We start from the raw sequence: 23,735 nt of genomic DNA on the forward strand, positions 1-23,735 counted from the left end.
CACCCTCCACCCAGTATATTTCTTGTCACCATCACAAGCACTACACTGCACCAAAAGATGTGACTGCTAATCACCTTTGGGGAAGGTGATGTCCAAGGCCATGTCATAGGACTCTGCAATGACCATGATGTTTTCAATCTGAACAACTCCAACAAGATTGTCTGTGTCCAAAACCTGTTGGGATGAGAGAGAGTCTTCAGTAAAGGCAAGACCCACGAGGTGCTTAGAGCCTGAACTACGTAACATGCAGTGGGGATCATGAAGGGGATGTGATAGGAATATCTATTTTTTAAAAATTCTATCCTATGGGTATGTCCTATAGGATAGAATTTTGTTTATGTTTTTGTTTGTTTTTTTTGGTTAATCCTCACCTGAGGGCATTTTCCCATTGATTTTTGGAGAGAGTGGAAGGGAGGGGGAGAGACACAGAGAGAAACATCGATGTGAGAGAGAGACACATCGATTAGCTGCCTTCCGCACAGACCCCCGCACTGAACATTTGGTAGGATTAGTATTCTTCATAGCACCCGTTGGGGAATGCTGGTGTAGACCATCAATATAAGAATGGGAAAATGAGACCGAATTTTCTATCTTGTCCAATGACTGGGTTTAAATTATTTGCATGATTGTTGCAATATTGTTGAAGTTGGGGCTGTGAGTATACATTGCAGAAAAGTGTTTTTTAGAACTCTTAAATAAAATAAACCTGAAGAACATTCTTCTGATAATGGAAATGGAAAACTTGTATATTCTTAATCATCCTTGCTCTACTAATTTGGTAAATCTGAATTGTTCTGTTCTTTGTTTCTGGCTCAATACGTGGGAAAAGTCCTAGATTTTTCACAAAAAGTGTTTAATGTTTTTCTTTTGCAAATTTCAAATGCCTTATTTACATGAACATCACTACTATTAAAGTCAGAAATGTAAAAAACAAACAAACAAACAAACAAACAAACAAAAAGCAAGGCCCAGCCTCCAGTTGCTCACTGTCCCCCTCTGTTGTCACCCCTGGGGATAGTTCTTCCCTTACTGTCCCAAGAAACATCTGAACTGGTGTCAGCTGGACCCAAACCATTGACTCCTGAGACTAGTGAGGGGGTGAGTACGGGTCTGTTTGTGAAGGTGAAGGGCACTGGGTTGTGGGTACAGCTCTCCTGGGTCTGCCTAGAGATCACCCGCTTCTCTGCCCAAGCCGCAAGTTGACAATTTGTCACCACTCCCCATTACCGGTGCTTTGGGTGCCAGGAGGAAAATTTGTGAATATCACCAAATTCGAGTTTTAACTCGGGAGTTTCTACCTTTTCTTTCGCCAAGCACTCATTCACTCTGCATGGATTGAGTGCTCTGTTCTTAGCACTGGGAAATCTGCCATGAAGGAGACTGCCTTCAGGGAGCTTACAGTGAGTGCAGAGCAGATATTGTGGGTTGGGGCTGTCAAACGGGATTAGATAAGAGTGTGTAACTGGGGACCTGGCTTAGTGTGTGTTGGCAGTGTGTACGTGTTGGTAGTGTGTGTGTGGGCAGTGTGTGTGGAGGGTTGCGTATGTATTTGTGTTGCTAGTGTGTGTGTATGTGTTGGTAGTGTGTGTGTCAGAGATCCCAGTGTGTACACATTTTGACGACCACGTCTGAAGATGGGTGAAGCCTCACCTCCAGCCGAATCGCCTTCTTGATATTGATGGGCTTGGAGGGTTGGAAGTACACTTGCAGGCTATAGTCAGCCTTGGGGGGGATGGTGCCCTGCAGCATGGACACGGAGAAGTCCTCGCCCAGGTGCTCCAGGCTGGTGATCCGCCAGGCCACGGGCAGGGCCGTGATGTTGTGGAAAAGGACCACTTTGGATTCTTTTCTGAAGAGACCAAAAGACATTTTGTCAGTTTCAAATGATTTTGATTTATTATGGCAGGTCAGAGGAAGCACTTCTGGTTATTTCAATTATAGCTTGGTTCACTAATGAATATTTATCAAGGAATGGGGCCTGACGGTATCGATCAAAGCATGCAGCATCCACATCATAATATCATATCATCCATTCTGTCCCAGCAGCTCCAGAAAGAAACATTCTCTGTTTAGAATCACAGATTCCAGTGAATGGATATATACGTTCTAGTTTTGATCTAATAGTCTCTGTTTGTGCTATAATCTCTAGGCTAAATATTTTTAAACTTTTAGGGTAGTGGGCTGCTTTGAGAATCGGGAAAAAGCTAGTCTTTCTTCTGAGAAAAATGCAATGTGCTCACACTTTGGCGGTTGATCTTGCGGGAGTGGGGGGGGTGTCTTGATGCTGCTGAAGTCCAGCAAATAGGACTACTAACCATCCTGATTTGCACAGGACCAGAAGTTTCCCACCATGTAGGACTCAGAGGGTTTAAAGCCTGGAAAGCCCTGAGCCAGTGATGGCGAACCCATGACATGCGTGTCAGCACTGACACGCGTAGCCATTTCTGATGACACGCGGCCGCATGCCGAGGATGAAACATTTGCTGCTCCTGAGGATGAAACATTTGCGGCTAGAGTCTTGGAGTTAGTTTTTTCCTCAAAGTGACACACTACCCGAGTTATGCTCAGTTTTTTGGCGAAGTTTGACACACCAAGCTCAAAAGGTTGCCCATCACGGCCCTGAGCAAATCAAGATGAGTTGGCCACCCTAGAACTAAATACTCTTTCAATTCCATCCCAGTCCTGGTGGCATCGAGAACGCTGACCTGTGCAGCAGAAGCCGGTCAAAATGCAATTGCCTGGGTTCCACATCCAGTTCTGGGCGGACCCCCTCGCAGCTTAATTTGAAGATGGCCGGTTCTGGGTTCTCCTTGATGCAGCAGACGATGCTGTCTTCAAAGACGCCGACGGCAGTAGGGTAGGCCCACACGGTCAGTATCTAGTGGAAGAGGCAAAACAAAGGGCATTTACACTGAGGATGCCAAGGCCTCAGATTTCCCAAGAAAGTCTTGCCCTGGTGGCCTGGCTTCCATGGGGCTGTACCTGCTTCTCATTGGGTTTGAGAATCATGTTCATGGGTTCCAGGAAGTAGGTATTTGCTTTGACATCATTCTGGAAGCAGAAGAACACCTCCGTGACCATTGGGGAATTGTTCAGGATAGTCAGTGTCTCCATGTTGCCTGGGAACAAAGATGACTTATACCTGGAAGTGAACAAAAATTAGGGATAAATTAGGAATGTGGATGTGAGGATTGACTGAGATCTCAGGTGGAAAAGGAAGTTGTGGGGGTCAAGGCAATTCCAAAGGACAGTGTGGTTACACTGAGGCAGCCTGATCCCCGCCCTCCAAGTCTCAGTCTCCTCATCTTTAAGATGGGATGATGATACCTTTTAGGATTTCTGGGAGTATTAAATGAATTTGTGCAGCCAATGCTCTTAGCACAGCAGCAGATATCAAACGCTCAAAAAAATGGTAGTTATTATTGTAAAGAATTCTAAGAAATATACAGCTCTATCCTTTCCAGGGCTTATATTCCCAGAGGAGCTGATCATCTGAGTAATTTACTTCACCTCTGTCTTAGAGATGACCTCATTCACTGCCTTCGGCACCTGCACAGGATGTTACTGTGCCGCCATGGACTCATTTGGTGAGGTTGGCTGTTACAGGGCTGTTTGTCTCCTGGTACATTAGGATGAGAGCCACAGAGTCAAGCAGCCTGAGCACTGGAAGCTGCTCAATTATTGGCACTCAGAAAAGGAACCGCGGAAAGCACGAGAAATGCCAGTGAAGACACACGTCATCAGAGAGCATAGCATAGGTCAGGAAAGCAAGGTACCGTAGTACCCACTGGTGCCCAGAAACAGCCCGCAAAGCTTTGTGGACAGGCTATGATGGAGGAAGGAGGGAGAGTGCATGGCAGAGACCAAACCAGAGCCAGAGAGATAACACTCTCTGTGGGACTGCCGGAGGGGTGGTGACCGTCACAGCTACCCCCCAGTGCTGTGCTATAAGCCTCACGTGCGCAATCCAGGGCAGTCTTCACAAGGCTGTGAGGTGGGTGCTACTGTTTTCCCACTGTGCAAACTAGGACGCTGAGGCTCAGCAAGGATTAAAGAGTAAACGAATCATACCTGGTTGCACTGGTCCTTGTTTCTGGGCCACTGTCATTGTCCTCCTCCTGGACCAGTGCTGTTTGGCCCCAAATCCTGTGTTCCAATTCCAGTGATGTCCTGAATGGCCCTGTTTTCCCTGATTCCCACCACCAGGTTTCTCTGTACGTCATGCCCATCAACCTGACCCACATTCCTCTTTCCAAAGCCCTTCTTCTGGGCCTTGAAGATCCTCTCTATCATCAGCAAACCTTCTGCACCTTCACTTTCTAGTCCAGCACCTCAGGAAACAAACTGGAGGGATTAAGGGAATGGGGACAAAGATGGCTGGCTCTTTAGCTCCACCAGCAAACAGAAATAAACCCTCTCTATACTTATCACAATGCATGCTAGATTGAATGATGACATGTTGAGACCTTGGTTTCAGTTTGGGTCTTTCCTCCCTGCCTATAGCATAAGGAATTTGTCTATACATGAAAAAAATTAATATCACCAAAAATGTATAATCATCAGCCTCACCTGGGCCTCCAATTTTGCTGGGAATCTTAATCTATTTCTCTAATATGCTCTCTCTCTCACTTTCCACAAAAACTTTTTCACACCTTCTCCATTTTCTCAACATTTTTAACTTCCCTCCGCTTCCCTCATTGGGAAAGTCCTCCCATCATTTCCCATGGAGACAATAGACAGCTGCATGGGAGCCTTCTCAAATCTGTAAGCCTACCTGCACCTGAAGCTATCTCACCTTCGTCCCTCCTTGTAATAGATGAAGGCCCCTCTTCCTGGCAAAGCCAATATCTACATATTCCATTGTGTTGTCTTGGGGAGCTGACAGCCTGTACTTTCTCCTGCAACTCCAACCTCTCCCTCCCTACTTCCCCTTGGCATCCAAACTCTGTAAGAACAACCGAGTATGAACAGCCCTCCCTGAACTCCATGCCTCCCTCCCATTCTCAATTCCCTTCACAGCCGAGCTGTCCCAAAGAGCTATCTTCACACCTGGCCTCCATTTTCTCACCCTCCACCGACTCCTCAAATCACTTCACTTGGGCTACATCTTCAGAAATTCCCCCCAAAAGGGCTCTTGCTAAGGCCCCTGGGGACCTCCATGTTGTTGAATCCTGTGGACATGGATGTCTTCATCTCTTTACCTTCTCTGCAACCTTCAACTGTGGTCAATAATATCCTCCTCTTGTGGCTCCATGACCCCACTCTTTTCTGGTTTCCAACAATGCTCTGGCCCTCTTTCTCATCTCCTGTGCTGGCTTCAACTCTTGTACGTGGTGGAATTCTTCAGAGTTCCGTCTGAGGTCCTTCTCTCCTTACTGTATCCTCTCTTCTTAAGCAATCTCATCTACACCCAAAGCTTTTGTTGTCTTGATGACAAGCCTCTCTACTCTGAGAACCAAAACTGTATAGCCTATTCCCTGCTTTATGTGGCTACTGGTAATATCTTCCAAGCATCTCAAACTTAACATATCCCAAAGTGAACTCTTGATCCTATCCCTCCCCCAACCAAACCCTGGTCCTCTTCCAGGCTTTCCCATCTTGGAAAATGGCACCCCCATTCATCTTAGCAGAAACTTTGGGTACAAGAACTCTGTTCTCCTAATTTGTGGTTCAGGGACTGAGGCAGCATTAATAAAAGCTATGTCTACAGAGAAACTCTGCTTGTATCATTCATGAGCCCAACCCAGGGGTCTAAAATCTGTCTTGAAATAATGGCACACTTACTTATCTCTTGATTTTCCACAAAGCAGTGGCCCAAAGTAAAACGTGTCCATGCTTATAATATACTTCTTAAAGACGATCTCATCTGTTTTCATGTCCATCTTCCGCTGAGGGAATACCACTCTGAACACAGGGGAGGAAGAGAAGAGGAGAGGCTGCTTGAGAGGAAGTTCAATGCCACCCCCTGATCTTTACATGAACCCAACATTCCCTGTTCAGCAGAGGGTCCAGGTGTCTGGAGACAGAAGACTCTTAATTTGAAGACTTTTGTTGAGCCTTTATTCCTTCTCCTTCCCTTCCCCTGGCCTGAGTGAAAATAGTGCAGTTTGAACTTGAAAAAAAAAAAAAAAGATTCCTACTACTGTCTTTCATAATGAGGGGCTGATGATAGAACTGAGTTGGATGACCCGTTCTGGTGTGTACAGCTAGACAAATTCCCAAGAATCCTATGGAAAACTAGTTCTTGTAGATATTGACTAGTTTCTGAGTTCCTTGTCCAAGGTGGCTCCTCAATCAGAATTGCAAAAGGCCCTCTTGGTGGACAAGCTATAAAAGGCCCCTTCCCTAGTGGACAAGCTATAAAAGGCCCCTCCCCTGGTGGCGGGGAGGATGCTTGCCCCACTAGCTTGCTCAGCCAATGCCTTTATGTGGTGCATAGGGGGCTCATAAAAAAGCTCGCCCATAGAGATTCACACCTATTGCAGCATAAAATGTCTTACAGTAAATATAAAATCTGCTTGTTTGCTTAATAGTTGAATAAGCAAAGTAACTGGTCACATATTAGCTTCATCTCAATCTCATGGTATCACGTCATTCCTGTGGCTTAGTCAGTGTCCAAGACACTAAAGCCCAGTACAAAAGGGTCTGGGAGTCTGTTCCAGTTCCACGTTGGTATTAAGAGCCTCCATGTTCAGCCCAGCCAGCATGACTCAGTGGTTGAGCATTGACCTATGAACCAGGAGGTCATGGTTTGATTCCCAGTCAGGGCACATGCCTGGGTTGTGGCTTGATCCCCAGTAGGGGGTGTGCAGGAGGCAGCCGATGAATTATTCTCTCTCATCATTGATGTTTCTATGTCTCTTTCCCTCTCCCCTCCTCTCTGAAATCCACTAAAAATATATCACACACACGCACACACACACTGAGTGGCCAGATTATTATGATCTCTGAATGCAGAGGCCTGGTGCATGAATTCGTGCATGGGTGGGGTCCAGCCAGCCTGGCCAGAGGGAGGGGACATGGGTGGTTGGCTGGCCTGCCTGCTGGTCAAACTCCTGGTCAAGGGGACAATTTGCATATTAGCCTTTTATTATATAGGATATACACTGAGTGGCTAGATTATTATGCATTCAGAGATCATAATAATCTGGCCACTCAGTGTATATTTCCTATATAATAAAGAGGTAATATGCAAATTGACCCTCATGCCCTCACAAGATGGATGCCTATGACCAGGCTGGCAAGGGAGTTAGTGAGGGATGACCAAACGACTGAACAGCAGGCTGTGTGGGGTGACCAGGCCAACAAGGGGGGAGCAGTTGGGGGTGACCAGGCCAGCAGGGGGGGCAGTTGGGGGCAACCAGGCTGGCAGGGGGGGCAGTTAGGGGCGATCAGGCCAGCATGCAGAGGCAGTGAGGGGCAATCAGGTCGGCGGGGAGGGAGGTTAGTTAGGGGTGACCAGTCAAGCAGGCAGGTGAGCAATTAGGAGCCAGCGGTCCAGGATTGTGAGAGGGATCTTCCGACCAGCAGTCAGACATCTCCCAAGGGGTCCCAGATTGGAGAGGGTGCAAGACCACCCCCCATGCACAAATTTCATGCACTGGGCCTCTAGTATATATATATAAAAGGCTAAGCGATTGGCCGACCAGCCAACTGGCTGACTAGCTGGTAGGTATGATGTGCACCGACCACCAGGGGGCAGACACTCACTCAACACAGGAGCTGCCGAGCAACAGCAACTTATCAGAGTGCACTCTTCCACTCTGGGACCCCTCGGGGGATGTCAGACTGCTGGTTTTGGCCCGATTCCCGCAGGCCAGGCTGAGGGACCCCACCTGCTGGAGGGATCCCACTCACTCCGCAGATGTCCTTCAAGCCTTGGCGCTTCCCCAGGTGCAGCCGGATGGGGAGGGACCACAGGAGGTTGCTTCCAGGGCATGTCCAGCCCATCTCACCCAGTACCACCCTGCTGGCCACATTCTTATTAATTTTCTTTCAATGTGCATGAATCCATGCACAGGGCCTCTAATACTACCTAATAAAAGGGTAATATGCAAATTGACTGCACCTTCGCTACGCCTAAGCCACGCCCACCAGCCACGCCCACCAGCCAATCAGGGCAAGTATGCAAATAAACCCAACTAAGATGGCTACAGCCACAGAGAACAAGGTTTCCCAGGCAACGGAGGAAGCCAAGCTTTCCGCCTGCCCTTGCTAGGCCTAAGCCTCCACTCAAACTACAAAGTTTCAATTATAGAAGGTTAACAAATCTTAACAGAAATGGCGGCAGCCACGGAGCTGGAGAGAGCAGGCCAGGGTTGCCCCGGCAATGGAGAAAGCAAAGCTTTCCGCACACCCTGGCCGGGCCCAGGCCTCCACTTAAGGCCACAAAGTTTCAATTATAGAAGGAGAATTAACCCCAATAGAAATGGCTGCCGGCCACGGAGCAAGCAGGAGGCTTGGCTCCGCTCCAGGCTACAAAGTTTCAATTGTAGAAGGTAAATAAATTCCAGATACCAGGGCCTCCTCTTGGGTTGCCAGGGGGCGTGGCTGGCCTGAAAACCACCACAGGCCCCTTGCTCAGGCTGCCCCACGCCCCAAGGGAACCCCCATCCTGATCTGGGACACCCTTCAGGGCAAACCAGCTGGCCCCCACCCCTGCACCAGGCCTCTATCCTATCTAATAAAATAATAATATGCAGATTGACCATCACTCCAACACACAATATGGATGCCCCCATGTGGTCAAAGATCCTGCCCCCATGTGGACACAAGATGGCCACCACAAGATGGCCAGCAGGGGAGGGCAGTTGGGAGGCACCAGGCCTGCAAGGGAGGGCAGTTGAGAGGGACCAGGCCTGCAAGGGAGGGCAGTTGGAGGTGATCAACCCTGCAGGGGAGGGCAGTTAGGGGTGACCAGGCCAGCAGAGGAGGGAAGTTGGGGGCAAACAGGCTGGTAGGGGAACAGTTAGGCATCAATCAGGCTGGCAGTGGAGTGGTTAGGGGGTGATCAGGCTGGCAGGCAGAAGCGGTTAGGGGCAATCAGGAAGGCAGGCAGGTGAGCAGTTGGGAGCCAGCAGTCCTGGATTGTGAGAGGGATGTCCAACTGCCCGTTTAGGCCCGATCCCTGGGCAGTCGGACATCCCTCGAGGGGTCCCAGATTGGAGAGGGTACAGGCTGGGCTGAGGGACACCCCCCCTCTCCGTGCACGAATTTCATGCAACGGGCCTCTAATATATATATACCCACATACATATGAGCCTCCCTGTTCAAAGTAGCACGGAAGAAAACTAAAATGTGTCTGTCAATCCTTTCTTTGAAAATAAAAGACACTTACTTTGGGTCTTGGCAAATGTAAGGATAAGCACAAACACCACGGCAATAAAGCTGGTACTGGCGGCAAGTTCCAAGGATCTCAAAGTTGAACGTCTGGTCATAGTTCCCGAGATCAGTAGCAGAGAACTGCACTCTCAACACCACCTCGCCATTGGCCGGCACGATCCACCGGAAATGATTCAACCTGCAAATGAGCACACGGGCCTTTCAAGTGAGGATGCTTCCTTTGCTGCCGGGGAGTCCTGTGCTGCTGGGGTTCTGCAGGGCGGTCTGCAGGGCCCCACAGGCAGAGCCGCCCTGTTCCCATCTGGTACCCTGACAGCTGCCCCCTCCCTGTGGGGCATGGGCATTTCTCTCCCGGGTTGCGGTTGCTCGGAGGCCCACCTGATGAATTTGTCCTGGGAGTGCTGCCCGGACAAGTTGTTCTGGTCCATGTCTGACAGGGGGGAAATGGTTCCAGAAACGGCCGCAGAAAGGCCCTTCCGGTTGAAGGCGATGCGACGTTTGTCCTTCAGAGTATCGCGAACCTGGTCTGTTTTTTCTTTCAGTTTCTGTTTGTTCCCTTTAGACGAGGTGTTCGGCTCCTCCTGGAGTTAAATGAGAAACGAGCACAAGGTCTTACGTGCTCATCTTACTTCCATACGAACAGGAGACACAGATGCCTACAACTGTCCGCAGTCTGGGGTGACGCGCCACAGGCTCGGGATGCTGGCGGCGGCCTGGAGCAGGGCAGGGCCCAGCCTCCCACACCAGGTAGAAGAGAAGCAGAGGAGAGAAGTCTAGAACTTGGCCATTCCCTGAGGAAGCCAAGACCTAAAGAAAGCTCGACTCTGGCAGGGACTGGGTTCCGATATTGCATTTTGTTGTGTTTCTTTAGTATCTTGTTTTTGTTTGTTAATTCTCACCTGAGGACATTTTTTCCCCCATTGTTTTCAGGAGAGAGAGAGTGTGGAAGCGGGGGAGGGACGGAGAGAGAGAGAAACATCGATGCGAGACACATGGATTGGCTGCCTCCCACATGTGCCCCAACCAGGGGATGGGGAGTGAACCTGCAACAGAGGCACCTGCCCTTGAGCAAGAATCAAACCCATGACTCTTCAGTGAGTGGGCCGATGCTCCAACCACTGAGCAAAACTGGCCAAGGCTCTTTAGTATCTTTTAATGTAGACCGCTTGCCCCCTCCCAATCGCTCTGATTTTTTGGAGATACCAGTTCTGTGTTCTTACAGGATATCCCATAGTTTGAAATTTTCTGACTATTTTCAGAGTGACATCTAACTTATTCCTTTATTCCCTGTATTTTCTATAAGCTGAAAATTAGGCTTAAAAGCTTGTTTAGATTTATAGAGGATGCTGTGTACTCACACTCTGCCACAGTGGGGGACAAGTAATGCCAGGTTGGCCCATGGTGACAGATGCAAAGTGTGTTCGTGTGGCTGGAGTGGTGCCTGCCAGATGTGGCCACGATAGACGTTTCCTTACAAAGCAGGCCAGTCAACTGTGGGATGACACGCTAGCTCCAGGGAGTGTCTTGTTCCCCAACAAACTGCTGCTTTTTGTACCCACTGGAGCACCTTAATCATCCCCCGCCCACTGTGGATAACAGAATAATACTTTTCTCATTCTATTCTTTCTATAATTTCAGCTGTCATTCTTCTAGAATGAAGAGCTTTCCTTTGTCAATGGGAGATAAACTAGACTTCCTCCTAAAATGGTTAAGCTAAAGAATGCTCAACTCTTTCCTGGTAATGGCCAATTTTCAGAAAAGAGTAATAGTCACCTCTGAGGTTGGCAAGATTTCTTTATCTTTTCCATTTGGGCTCTGCTCTAGTAAGCCCTGCCCACGGCTGCTGCTCAGCGCAGATGTTGACTTCCTGCTTACTTATAAACTGAAGATGGGCACATTTTCTGCCACCCACTGGAGCTGTAGGCAGGGCCTCAAGGTAATTCTATTTGCTGCTGATTTTATTTAGTCTTTGCTGATGTGCATGGTTTGTAGGTGGTCATGTGAAGAGATTCAAATTTTGGCCCACCATACTCTTCTGGGAATAAAAAGGCCCTCCATAATTTTGAATATACATATCCTCTGCACATCATTGGTCCAATCTATTTTTCCTTTGTGATTTGTTTTAGTCATTGTGTATATATTTTCTTCTACTTTTACATTATTTCATGTTGTTGCTTATATTTTTAATCCAGCTGGAATTAATTTTACTGCATTGTATCAGGCAAGTAGATAAAATAGCCAATTTTCCCATCACAGTTTCTTCAATACTCTGTCTTTTCTCTAGTGGTGTGCATTCCCTTAACCTGTGCCAGTAGATTCTTGTATTCTTATGCACTGTGTACATTACTGAGCTTCATGCATACACTATACTATCTTTTTAAAAGACTAGTGTTGCTTCCTTTTTTCATGCAGATGAGCTTCTGAGTAATTTGACAAGTTCCCTAGACCAGTGGTCGGCAAACTCATTAGTCAACAGAGCCAAATATCAACAGTACAATGATTGAAATTTATTTTGAGAGCCAAATTTTTTAAACTTAAACTTCTTCTAACGCCACTTCTTCAAAATAGACTCGCCCAGGCCGTGGTATTTTGTGGAAGAGCCACACTCAAGGGGCCAAAGAGCCGCAAGTGTCTCGCGAGCCGCAGTTTGCCGACCACTGCCCTAGACCATGCCTGGGGAATGCACAGGTTGGAAGGTGAGCATCAGTCATTTTCAGTTTCCTCTTGGGAAGTAGGAAGAGTCAGACCCAGGGGGAGGCTGGTTTGGGGTCCTCAGCAGGATCCCCAGCCAGTGGAGGGGAAGCACCTGAGCGGCATGACCCCCAGCACCGTGCTCCACGCTGGCCTGTGGAGGGAGACGGCCAAGGCCAGGACGCGCTGCTCACTCTTTACCTTCGCAGAGCTGGTGGTGGTCGTCGAGAGGTCTGCTTCTGATTCCGCCTCTCTTTTCTCCTCCAGCAGGGCCAGCTCTTCGGAGAGCGGGATTAGAAACACAAAATGCTTCATGATTTCCGTTGAGGCCAACGGCAGCCGCTTCAGAGGGTAGGGGATTAGTGAGAATAAAATCGGAGGCGGGATGGGCAGTCCAGAGGAACCCAGGCCCAAGTAGTCTAGGATCTAAAGGAAAAACCCATGGTTAATTTGCTGCGCAGAAGGCGGGCTACCTCTCACCTCCTCCCCAAGAGAACAGAGTGGTTCAGACCTCCGCCTTTCCCTCAATGTGCTCAGCAGATGCTTCCTAGTGTTTTAATGTAGAAAAAGTTGGTCCCTGGACAAAAGGCGGTAATAACCACTGCCAAAGGTGGCTTTTGGTTATGCAATACCTTTTGTTTTTAGGAACATAAAAGCTATCTAATAGTATAATTCTGTTACCGTGGGAAAAAGATTTTTGAGTGGTTGAGCCTGTTGCTTCGCCCCACATCTGCCGGCCTTGCCAGCATGTAGCACTGTACCGTCAATACTAAAAATCAACCCTGCAGGTGGCTTTTTATGAGGTTAGACGGAATAACTTTGATCTGTGGAACTTTATATGGATTGTCACCAAGCAGAAAAAGGCCCTTTTAGCCATTAATGTCTTATCTAGAGGGGTATCAGAGATGAAGGGAATTAAGGGGATGTAGATTTTAATGTAGAAAGTTCTTTCATGACGATTAACACAGTGCCTGCTACCTGATTGGTTACATCTCCATCCTGGAGAAGGGTCTGTACCTGATCCGCTTTGGGAAGCTTGTCATTCTCCAGGGTCTGCTTCCAGCTGGAGCCTTCAAGGTCTGGTGTCTGGATATTTATGAATGGCACACCCAGATCCCTCTTCCCTTCGTGGTCCTCCTCCCTGTCCGCCTCTCCTCCATCCGGCTGCTCCTCCAGTGCCCGGAGCCTCTCCAGCCGCTCCCTCTCGGCCCTCTCCCGCTCCAGGCGCTCCCTCTCCGCGCGCTCCTTCTCGGCGCGCTCCCTCTCCCGGTCCTTGCGGCCTTTGCGCCCACCCGATGGAACCTGGCGCTGGTCATCGGGCTCGTGGGTCAGGTCCTCAGCCCCCATGTGAGGCACTTGGATTCCTAGCTTCCGGTCCCAGTACATGAGGATGTTCTGGATATCCTTCAGAGTCAGCTCATAGGTCTTAAACTTCTGGGCCAAAGGCTTGTCAGCTTCCTTCTGGAGGTCCCCATCACTGTCCTCTTGTTCCTGGGCCAGGGGAAACCCAACGACGTTGTTATCTGCCACTTGGTTCTTTTTCTTCTTGCTCAGTTCTTCCTTCTCAGCCATTCCCTGCTCCTTCTCAGAAGCTTTCGGTTCTACCGAGTCCATCTTGCCTTCTACTTTGGAAAAGGTAAGAGTCTAGAAGGCAAAACATATAACATAGGTTTAAAACAGTTCTTTCAGGGAAAGCAAATCACAGAGTCACATGAAAAAGGCCAAGAGGATGTTTTGTTTTATAAGAAGTCCTCACGGGATTCCAGCCACTGACACACATTGGACTTGTGCCTAAGAATCACGGTGGGGACCTTTATCAAAACGACCTTTCTGTGGTCCTCCCTTGGGACAGATCCAGCTGGGACCTGGCATTGGGCACGGTGACTTTGGTGTGCATCCTGGTGGAGAGCTGGCCCTCTGCAGGATCAGCAGGAAAAGGTGACCCGGAATGGCCCCTCTACACCTGCTTTCAGGTGCCTTGTGAGAGGCACAGGTGTTGTGGTCACTGACTCTTGCTCACCCGCTGGGACCAGCCTGCACCTTGTCTGGGAGTCTGGCTTTCACTTCACTCTCAGAACTCACAGTGCTGAACGAGCCACCGTGCACCCCAGCCAGCTGCACCCCTCAGCCCTGATGGCCACCTGGGCGCTGCTTGGGCTGCTCTGCCCCTTCCCCATCACAGTGGACATAGATGTGACCCCTGAGCTTGACAGGTTGAAACACCGATGGTCCTTGTTCTGCAAGGACAAGCTTATGCTGAACTTCCTCCTGGACTATTATTGCCAAGGGGCGTCACTGACTTGGTAACTTACTGGAGGCAAATCTTTACTACCAGCCTCTTTAGCACTGTCCAGGGGACTTCAAGAGACAGTGGAAAGAGCAAGGGCTGTGGTCAGACATAACTGGGTGAGATCCTGGAATTTTAACTTCCTTTCTCTCAACCTCAAACGGGGTTCCTGTCTTTGAACCTCGCAGGGTGGGGGTCAGGATGCCATGAAGCATAAGCCCAGAGCTTAGCACACAATCATTGCTCCACAGATGTTGGTCCCTTTCCTCCTACCTTCTGCTCCAACATAAAACCCACCTAGTAGTATCGGGTCAGTTTTCTGGGGGGAAATGTGCTGGATTGAAGGGCCGGTTACAATGGCTGGTCCCTCTGCTTTCTCCTAGGGGAAGGAGCAGGAGAGGGTTGCTACCTGCCGGCTGGGCTGAGATTTCTTGAGGGTTGGTTCATCCTTTGCTGCTACTTGCTTTGTTTTCCTGGTCTTCTTTTTTTGCTCATCTTCTTCCTTTTGCCGCTCAAGCTCCTGTTGTAGCTTCTTTTCATGCAACTCCCTTGCCAATCTCTCCAGCTCCCTTTATGAAACCAGACAGAGAAAGCTGGGTTCAGAGGCCACCGGCTCGAGCCCCTCCCTGTCTGGGATTGCTGGGTGGGGGGACATGTGGCAGAGTTTTCTTGGGCATAAAAAGAAAAAAAAACAATGAAAGCTCAGAAACTAGAAAGAGAGGAAGGAAAAGAGAAAGGAAAAAAGGAGGGAAAGGATGGCTCACATCTATCTTTGAATGGTCTTTCAGCAAAACGGATGAACTGAAACTCAACTAAGAGCTCTCACTTAGGCCTGGCTGGTGTGGCTCAGTGGTCGATCTATGAACCAGGAGGTCACGGTTCGATTCCTGGTAAGGTAACATGCCCGGGGTTGTGGGCTCAATCCCCAGTTGGGGGCCTGCGGGAGGCAGATGATCGATGATTCTCTCTTACCATTGATGTTTCTATCTCTTTCTCCCTCTCCCTTCCTCTCTGAAATCAATAAAAATATATTTAAAAAAAGAGTTCTCACTTAATTTGTATTTCTATTCCAACCTCCTTTCCAAGGAGAGCAAGGCAATGGCTGAAAGTAGGCTTTAAAAGAAGCTCTCAAAGATTGTTCTGATATTAGTACAGTATCCCAGCTTCCTACACTGTCATCTTACGGTCAGAAAGCAAGAAATGGTGTTTTTAATAGCAGTCCCTACCATGGCTAGCTTTGAACCACAGCATTGGATCTGAGAGCCACATTCCTCTCCTCTCTCTTTCTTTCCCTTCCTGCTATGAATTCAGCTGTGCCTGCCCTGCTGCTAATGGCAGTGAGGGCACCAAGGCCAGGCATCAGTGTGAACACATGTGGAGGGAACAGCATCTCTGGCATTACAAAACCCATCTATTTTCATCTCCAGGAATCCCTGGTTGTTCTTTGATTCTGTGGCTCTCCAACCACTGAAGCTGACTCATCATTACTGTGTGTGTGGCATGTGACACACAGGTCATTGCTGAGCTCTGATGACCAGATTTGCATTTTCTAAGTTTACCTTCAGATGAATGCCTGAAAGCAATGGCCTGGATGAGAAAAAGAGATTCCTTTGGAATTCCAGAATGAGGCTTTTATACCCCTGGAAGACAGGCATTTTATAGTGGACCAAGCAGGGGAAGAACTGAGGGTCTCCTGTAGGCCATTTAGGGGTTAGTGGGAGGAGCCTGGGGGTGGAAGGAAAAGGCAGAAGGAAGGAGGTAAAATTGCAGGCAAGTATCTTGGCTCTGCCCCCTCCAATGCTGGCATCCTAGGGAGTGGTAGGAAATGGGATCCCCTTCCCCCAGCGCATCTGAAGGCAACAAGGACATACATCCCACTGCCACTATATCTGAGAGCCTGAAACAGCAGCCCTGCATCTGCTGGGCCCTAGGAGGTGTGGAGGGGGTCGGTCATTCCCATGTGGTCCCAAAGATGGGCCTAGAAGGGGCTGACAGCGCTGGCTGGGAGCACGCTCTGGTCTTTGTGAGCTGCTCAGGCCGAGGATCAAGCTGGAGAAGCAGCCACACCTCAGGGGATGGACGGCACCAGCCAGGGCCAAGCTGATGGCCAGGGAAGGAGAAATGGCCGAGTTCCGGGGAGCAAACACCATGCCCACGTGAAGAGAGTGGTCCCTGGTCACCACACCTAGGGCACAGTGGTCAGGGGGAGCCAATGGAAGCCCTAGGATAGCACTGGGGCCAAAAGCCCCTCCCCCCTTACATTGCATAGCCTTCACCCAGCCCCAGTGTCCCTGAGAGAGAAGGAGGGAGAGGAGAATGGAGAGGCCCTGCAAGGCTGCAGCACCCAGGCAGGGCGTTTTCCTGCTCCCAGTCGGTCATTCTCCTGGTCTCCCGTGGCCATTGCTGCCACCCTGGAGGATGACCCTGGTCCCCTGGATGGGCTGTGGACCCCATGGAAGTTGCTCCCAGGGGAACTGCTCCGCTCCGGCCAGCCCTTGACTCTAACCTCTTCTTCCTCTCCCGCAGGGCCTGCTGAACCTCTCGATTGAATGCGATTTTCTCCTCCTCTGTCAAGGCGTCGTATTCTTCCTCATCCATGTTTTGGAGACGCTCCTTCTCTTTTTCAAGCACCTCCCTCTGTTTCTGCTCTGTGCGGGGGAACAGAGGCGGGAAGGGGGGGGGAAGTCACACCCAGCTTGCGGCAGTGAGAGGTGGCTGGGGTGGGAGCAGAATTCCTAGTCTCTGGTGGGGCTTCCTCAGCCACACAGTTCCAAAACCAGTCTCCGTCTGTGGCCGGCTGAACAGTGGCCCCAAAGACACCCATGTCCTGATCCCCAGAGCCTACGCCTCTGTCCCCTGACGATGCAGGAAGGATTTGGCAGATGTGATGACGTTAAGGACCTCGGGTTGGAGAGGTTTTCTTGGATTATCTGAGTGAACCCAATGTAATCACAAAGGGCCGGAGTCGGGGAAGGAGATGCAGAGATGAAGCAGAGGGAGAGCAGATGTGACAACACAAACCAACGCCAGCGGGCTGTGAGGTAGGATCATGAGCCAGGAAACAGCAGGCCTCTAGGAAGTGGGAAAGGGAAGGGAGGGGAAGGGATTCTCTCCTGGAACCTCCAAAGGAGTAGAGCCCGGCTGACACCTCGATTTTAGGACTTCTGACCTCCGGGCCGTCAGATAACACATCTGTATCGTTTTAAGTCACCACGCGTGTGGTAATTCGTTACCGCAGTGATAGGAAATATACCACCCACCGGCATCACCCTTTCTGAGCGTAGCCACTGAAGAGCTCAGGGCGACAGAACTCAGGATCGTCTTCCACGCCTGCCGATTCGGGTCCAGAGTGTGGTTCACACTCAGCACAAAGGTACCCGGCTTCTCGTTCACACGTCACCGGCACGATAGCCTCGCCTTACATTCTCCTTTTAGCTCTGGGCTCAGAGATCTGCATGTGAGTCCTTTTCCCAACATTTACCAAGGGACAGAAGCAGATAAGAGTAATAATTCCTCCTTCGTAGGGTGTTGTGGGCTCAAATAAGCAATCATGTAAAGCCCAGTGCCTGGCATATTCATAAATGTTCAATAAGAATTAGATTTGGATATAATAATATTATTACATTTACTGTCTCAGGACTTTTTCAAAATGCAACTGTGAAAAACTTCAATCCACAGATAACCGAGAAAATGAAGAGAGATCTTTTCTTTTAAGTCGATCCTTGTGGGGAAATGAGCTTTCTGGAAAATGAGGGACCTGGAGGTTGAAATCCTGCTGGAAATCCTGCCTGGTCATTCTTCCTAACCATTTTTCTCTGAATGAGAATATAAGGAAGCAGTATGAGTTCTGTTTAAGAACTAAGTGAGCTCAGTGTTTGTGAATAGTCCCTTCACTGGAGAAGCATTACGATTTGTGTGGATTGTTCTGGAAGAGAGAGGGAAGGCCAAGTGAGGAAGGGCAGTGAGGTGGATGGAACGGAGGCCAGAGTAGGACTCTACCTCCCAGGGATAGTGTCACCTCCTCTCTTGGGGGCCACAGTTTGCTAGGTCTGCTTCTGACTACGTTGGGAACTTGTTCACTAATATTACTCTGTGTGCATGTGTCTATTTTCCAATCAGTGAAAATTATTTCCAGGCTACTGGTGTAATGACAGAAAAAAAAAAAAAAAAAGGAAAGGCCTTAGAGTTACACAGACCTTACTAACTTGCCATGTGATCTTACATAGTATCTCTGAGCCTCATTTTCCTCATCTGTAAAATGGGCACAACACACCATTTAAAGACACAAGGTCTGCTGCACAGCCTGGTACACGGTAGGCTAAAATGCAGACTGTGTTTCGTAACGTTCAGCAGCACCTCTAGTTTTACAGGAACTGCACAGTTGGCTAAAACAAAAACCAACAAGAGAACCGGTCACCTGAGTCAAGATGGGACTTGGGATGTGTTCCCCTGGGGTCAGCTGTAGTTCCGGAGAAGATGAGTGTGGATAGTGAGATCCTGGGTGAAAGAGGGCTGTGCCTGTTGTGAGAAGAGCCAAGTCTACCCTTCCCTCTGTAATTTCTCCACAGGTCCTTTCTGCCTCAGTTTCCCCACACGCAAAGTGGAAGAAATAAGAACTCCCAGCCACCTTGTGGGGCAGAGGTGACACCGATGAGATGGCACATGTCATAGTTTCACTTAAGCCCAGTGGGTTATCATGCCATGGAAGCTTTTAAAGAAGGCAGATGCTAGAGGTAAAGGAAAGACTTGTGAGGGCCGGTGAAGGACAGCCCAGAAGGGCAGGGGCCTTGCCTTCTTGCTCCTTTTTGGCTTTCTCCTGGGCCTTCATGGCTGCGTAATCCTGGGCCATGTTGAGGACGTAGATGTGCTCCCGGTTGCCAAAGGCCTTCAGCAGGCAGAGGAGAGCAACGGCCGCGTTCCGAGCAAAGAGTGTCTCGAGGCTGTCAAACACCACTCCCAGGTTGCAGTCACTCAGCTGAAACCAGAGAGAACAGAGGCAGTTACCATGGCCACCGGGCCATCTGTTCTCTATAGAGCTGCTTGTTCTTCTGCCAGTGCTTTTACTGGCGCTGCAATTGGTTCTGCAAACGTACTGAGCCCCGATGAAAGTACCATTCAACTACCTGTGAAATTCAAGGTGCTGTTATAAAATAAAAGAGAAAAGTAAAAATATTTGATCAGTCATGGAAGAGCTTCATCGTACATACTTGAAGAGCAAAGGGTTTATGCTGTCTCTATAGAAACAAAGAAAACAAACTAAATGTTAAAGTGTTGGTCTGGGAAGATCCAGGAGATCCAGGGAAGGAAGATGCAAAGAAACATGTCCTTGTGTGCAGGGTCATAGGCAGCAAGGACAGAGGTAGCAGATGGGCCATTCTTAGTGGTATTACTGCCTTGGAGTGTAATGCTTTTGATAATATTAACCATTCAAGAATAGTCTCTTTGCATGGCAGTCTTATTCAAAGTGTAGTGCATAGACTGGCCACCACTGGCCAGGGACAGATTACTACCAGTGTTTGACGAGGCAAGAATCTTGTGTCAGAATGTAAATCAATGACATCACTAAATACACGACTTAATTCAGGTCTGCATTTTTTTTTCTTTGTAGCAAGACCTTGTGGCTGAAGGAAACCGTGCAGGCTCCATGTCTCAACAAAGATCAGTACTCTGAGGAGCACAGTGTACTGGCATCCTTTGGGCTTTCCCAGTGATTCACTACCTTTAATCTGGATTCATGAAATACCTGCACACGTATGTGACCTCCTTGCTCAAGTGAGTTGAGGGTGATGGTGCCTGTAACATAGCCGCAGTCCAAACATTACATAAGTCATTTCCAGGAACAACATTTCTCCTCTGCTGGGAACCTCAAGTCTGATTTTATTATATTTAAACTAGAGGCTCAGTGCATGAAAATTCATGCACTGGAGGGGGGGTGTCCCTCAGCCCGGCCTGCCCCCTCTCACAGTCCGGGAGCCCTCAGGGGTGGGAGGCAACCTGGCAATCAGGGGAAGGCGATGACCCATCACACCTCTGCTGCTGCCACTGCTGGCAGCACAAGCCTCGGCCGGCCCTGGTTACCTGAGCCTCAGGCAGCTCTGGGCAGCTGGGCAGCCGCCATCCGAGGCTTGCCTGCACCTCGGGCCGGCCCTGGGTGGCTGGGAGGCTGAGGGACTGGGCGCCACCATCTTGTGGCGTGGCAGTCAATTAGCATATTCCCTCCTTTTTGGCTGTGGGTGCCGCCATCTTTGCAACAGGTGAGGGTCAATTAGCATATTCCCTCTTTATTAGATAGGATGTACAATTAATATTGTGCCCAGTTTGCAAAACCAAAGCAAACACACAGCTGTGGGACTTGTTGAGCAGTTTCACTCTCTGTAAACCCCAAGCAGCCTGCAGGCTTAAGTGATGCTCTCCCAAACACTGCTGATCTTGTTAACACTTATAAAAATTTAAAAAATGGAAATAGTTATTGGACTTTAAAAGCAATATATCATTGCTCGGCTGGTGTGACTCAGTGGTTGAGTGTCTATCTATGAACCAAGAGGTCACAGTTTGAATCCCAGTCAGGGCACATGCCCAGGTTGAGGGCTCGATCCCCAGTAGGGGGTATGCAGGTGGCAGTCAATTAATGATTCTCTCTCATCACTGATGTTTCTATCTATCTCTCCCTTTCCTTTCCTAATATCTATAAAAATGTATTTTACAAAAGCAATATATCATTGTAAAACAATTCAGAAATGAAGACTAAAGAACTATAATTATCCAAAGATAACCACAGTTAACACATACTTTGAGTTTTTACTATGTGTACATTTTTACTATTTATACATTTTTATAGGAATGTAATTGTGCTTTACATACTATTTCATAATCTGCTTTTCTTTCTTTTTTAATTTGTCAATTACAGTTGACATTCAATATTATTTTATAATAGTTTCAGGTGTATAGCATAGTGGTTAGACATTTATATAATTTACAAAGTGATCCCCCATAAGTCTAGTACCCACCTGGCACCATACACAGTTATTACAATACTAGAGGCCCAATGCATGAAATTCATGCAAGAGTAGGCCTTCCTTCCCCTGGCTGCCAGCACCGCTTCCCCCTGGCACCCGGGACCCAGGCTTCCCCCTGGCACCCGGGACCCAGGCTTCCCTTGTAGCTTCGTCCAGAAGGTCATCCGGAAGGATGTCCAGTCTAATTAGCATATTACGCTTTTATTATTATAGACTAGGGGCCTGTTGCATGAAATTCATGCAAGGGGCTGGGCCCTCGTAGCCCTGGCTTCCTCTGGAAGGTTGTCCAGATAGTCATTCTGCTGTCCAGTCTAATTAGCATATTAACTCTTTATATCCCCTATGCTGTACTTTACAGCCCTGTGACTATTTTGTGACTACTAATTGTAGTTCTCAATCCTTTCACCCAGCCCCCCAAGTACCTCTCCCATTTGACAACCTTCAGTTTGTTCTCTATTTTTATGAGTCTCTTTCTGTTTTGTTTGTTTATTTTATTCTTTAGATTCCACATATAGTGAAATCATATGGAACATAACCTGCTTTTCTCACATAATAACATATTAGAAACAAACTTTTACAGCAATTAACATGTCTCCAAATTTTAACTCTGAACGGCTCCACCTTACAGTTTTACAAACACCACTGAGGGCTGTGGCGTGACTCTTCTGATCACTGGTCCTTTAAAGTGAGTGGCTTCAGGCTGCAGACTGAGCCAGGGCAAGGGACTGACAGGGCTGTCAAAAGGACACGTAAATGACTGGTGAGGGTGAGGAAACCCATCTTTCCTCTCCAAGGCCCGGGGTTCTCAGCTGCTGTGGGCAACGAGGGCTCAGTCTCGGCATGGCCTGGGGAAGGTGTGTGAGCCCTGCAGCTCCATGCACGGGTGTGGACGCACCTGTATGCGATCGGCCAGGATCTGAACGAGCATTTCCTCAGGGAGCACACAGCTTAGGAGCCCGGTTTCACCTCCGATGCTGGTGCTGACACTAAGCCTGCGCGGTGTGGGCCCCGAGGGGAGAGGACTGGAGGAAATCTGTTGAGAGAAGGTTCAGAAGTTAGAACCCAGCTTGGTGTCCAAACAACTTCTACGCATACAAGCCACGTGACCTCAGGAAAGTCATATCATCTCTCTGGGCCTCACTTCCTCATCTGTAAAATGGGATATTCCTATCTTCCTCAAAGAATTGCTATAAGCCTTGAGTGGGAACACCGTGGAAGGTGCTTTGTGTATGTACTGAACAGCACCCATTTGCTCTTTCAGCCAAATATTCTTTGAGCACCTACTATGCACCAGGGCCTCCTCCAGTACCAGGGACACAACAACACACAAGCCTGGCAATGTTGCTGCCAGTCTGGTCCTTGCATTCAAGTGGGGGAGACAGAAAAGGGACAGATGAATATGCAAATCAGTGATAATTTCAAATAGTAATGAATGCCAGGGAGAAAATGATCAGGTAAGGGAATAAAAGGCAATGACAGGGTTGGACAATGGCTATTTAGAAAGGGTGGTCACATTACCTGGGTATGAGAGAATATGAAAGAGCAAGACAAGATCCTGCGAGAAGCGTCTTTCTGAGAGGAAAGAGCAAGTTCCCTCAACACATCTGCATGCGTGGGTATTTGGGGAGCACGTGGGAGCCAAGTCTAATGGGAACTGAGTGAGCAATGGGAAAGGTGGTCAGGCTTAAAGTCAAAGACATAGGCAGGCCAGAATACGCAGGGCTTGTCAACTATGGTAAAAAATGTGGATGTTATTCCAAGTATTATAGGAAGTTGTTGGCATGTTTTAGGCAGACAAACTATTGGACTTTTATAAAAAAAATGTGTTTTAAAAATTTATTTCAGAGAGAGGAAGAAAGAGGGAGAGAAGGGTAGAAACATCAATGATGAGAGAGAATCACTGAGTGGCTGCCTCCTGCATGCCCGCTACTGGGGATCGAGCCCATAACCCCGGGCATGTGCCCTGATCGGGAATCAAACCATGACCTCCTGGTTCATAGGTTGACACCCAACCACTGAGTCACACTGGCCGGCTGGACTTTTATTTTTAAGAGAGCATTCTACCTGCTGCATGAGGTGACAAGAGTGGAAGCAGGAAGGCTAGTGGGTTAATATATCTCCATGGTCAAGGCAGGAGATGATGGCAGCAGGACGCTCACAGTGGAGATGGTAAGAAGTGGCTGATACAGGATATATTTTGGAATAGAGCCAATAGGATTTGAGATGAGACATGAAAGAAAGAGAGGCATCAAGAATGACTCCTTGAGTGTTGACCTGAGCAAATTGAAAAATGGTGAAGTTATTTATTTAGAAAGAAAAGACTGAGGAAAAGGCAAGGTTTTTTGTGTGTGTGTTTTTGGTATTGTTTTCTTTTATTCTTTTTTTGGGGAGCAACAACC

General features: G+C 48.5%; 1 protein-coding gene across 1 annotated transcript in view; it reads right to left on the minus strand.

The window, feature by feature from the left end:
* HYDIN (HYDIN axonemal central pair apparatus protein) overlaps window positions 1-23,735 on the minus strand; it is a 302,917-nt gene that overhangs the window by 65,883 nt on the left and 213,299 nt on the right. Inside the window, 13 exon segments of the mRNA XM_054710866.1 lie at window positions 75-174; window positions 1,651-1,849; window positions 2,706-2,878; window positions 2,983-3,142; window positions 5,785-5,904; window positions 9,338-9,520; window positions 9,721-9,923; window positions 12,235-12,459; window positions 13,051-13,677; window positions 14,730-14,889; window positions 16,827-16,968; window positions 19,112-19,295; window positions 22,232-22,369. Of these exon segments, the coding sequence (XP_054566841.1) occupies window positions 75-174; window positions 1,651-1,849; window positions 2,706-2,878; window positions 2,983-3,142; window positions 5,785-5,904; window positions 9,338-9,520; window positions 9,721-9,923; window positions 12,235-12,459; window positions 13,051-13,677; window positions 14,730-14,889; window positions 16,827-16,968; window positions 19,112-19,295; window positions 22,232-22,369 (2,614 nt within the window).

The sequence above is a fragment of the Eptesicus fuscus genome, chromosome 21 (genome assembly GCF_027574615.1).
Source record: "Eptesicus fuscus isolate TK198812 chromosome 21, DD_ASM_mEF_20220401, whole genome shotgun sequence".
NCBI lineage: Eukaryota > Metazoa > Chordata > Mammalia > Chiroptera > Vespertilionidae > Eptesicus > Eptesicus fuscus.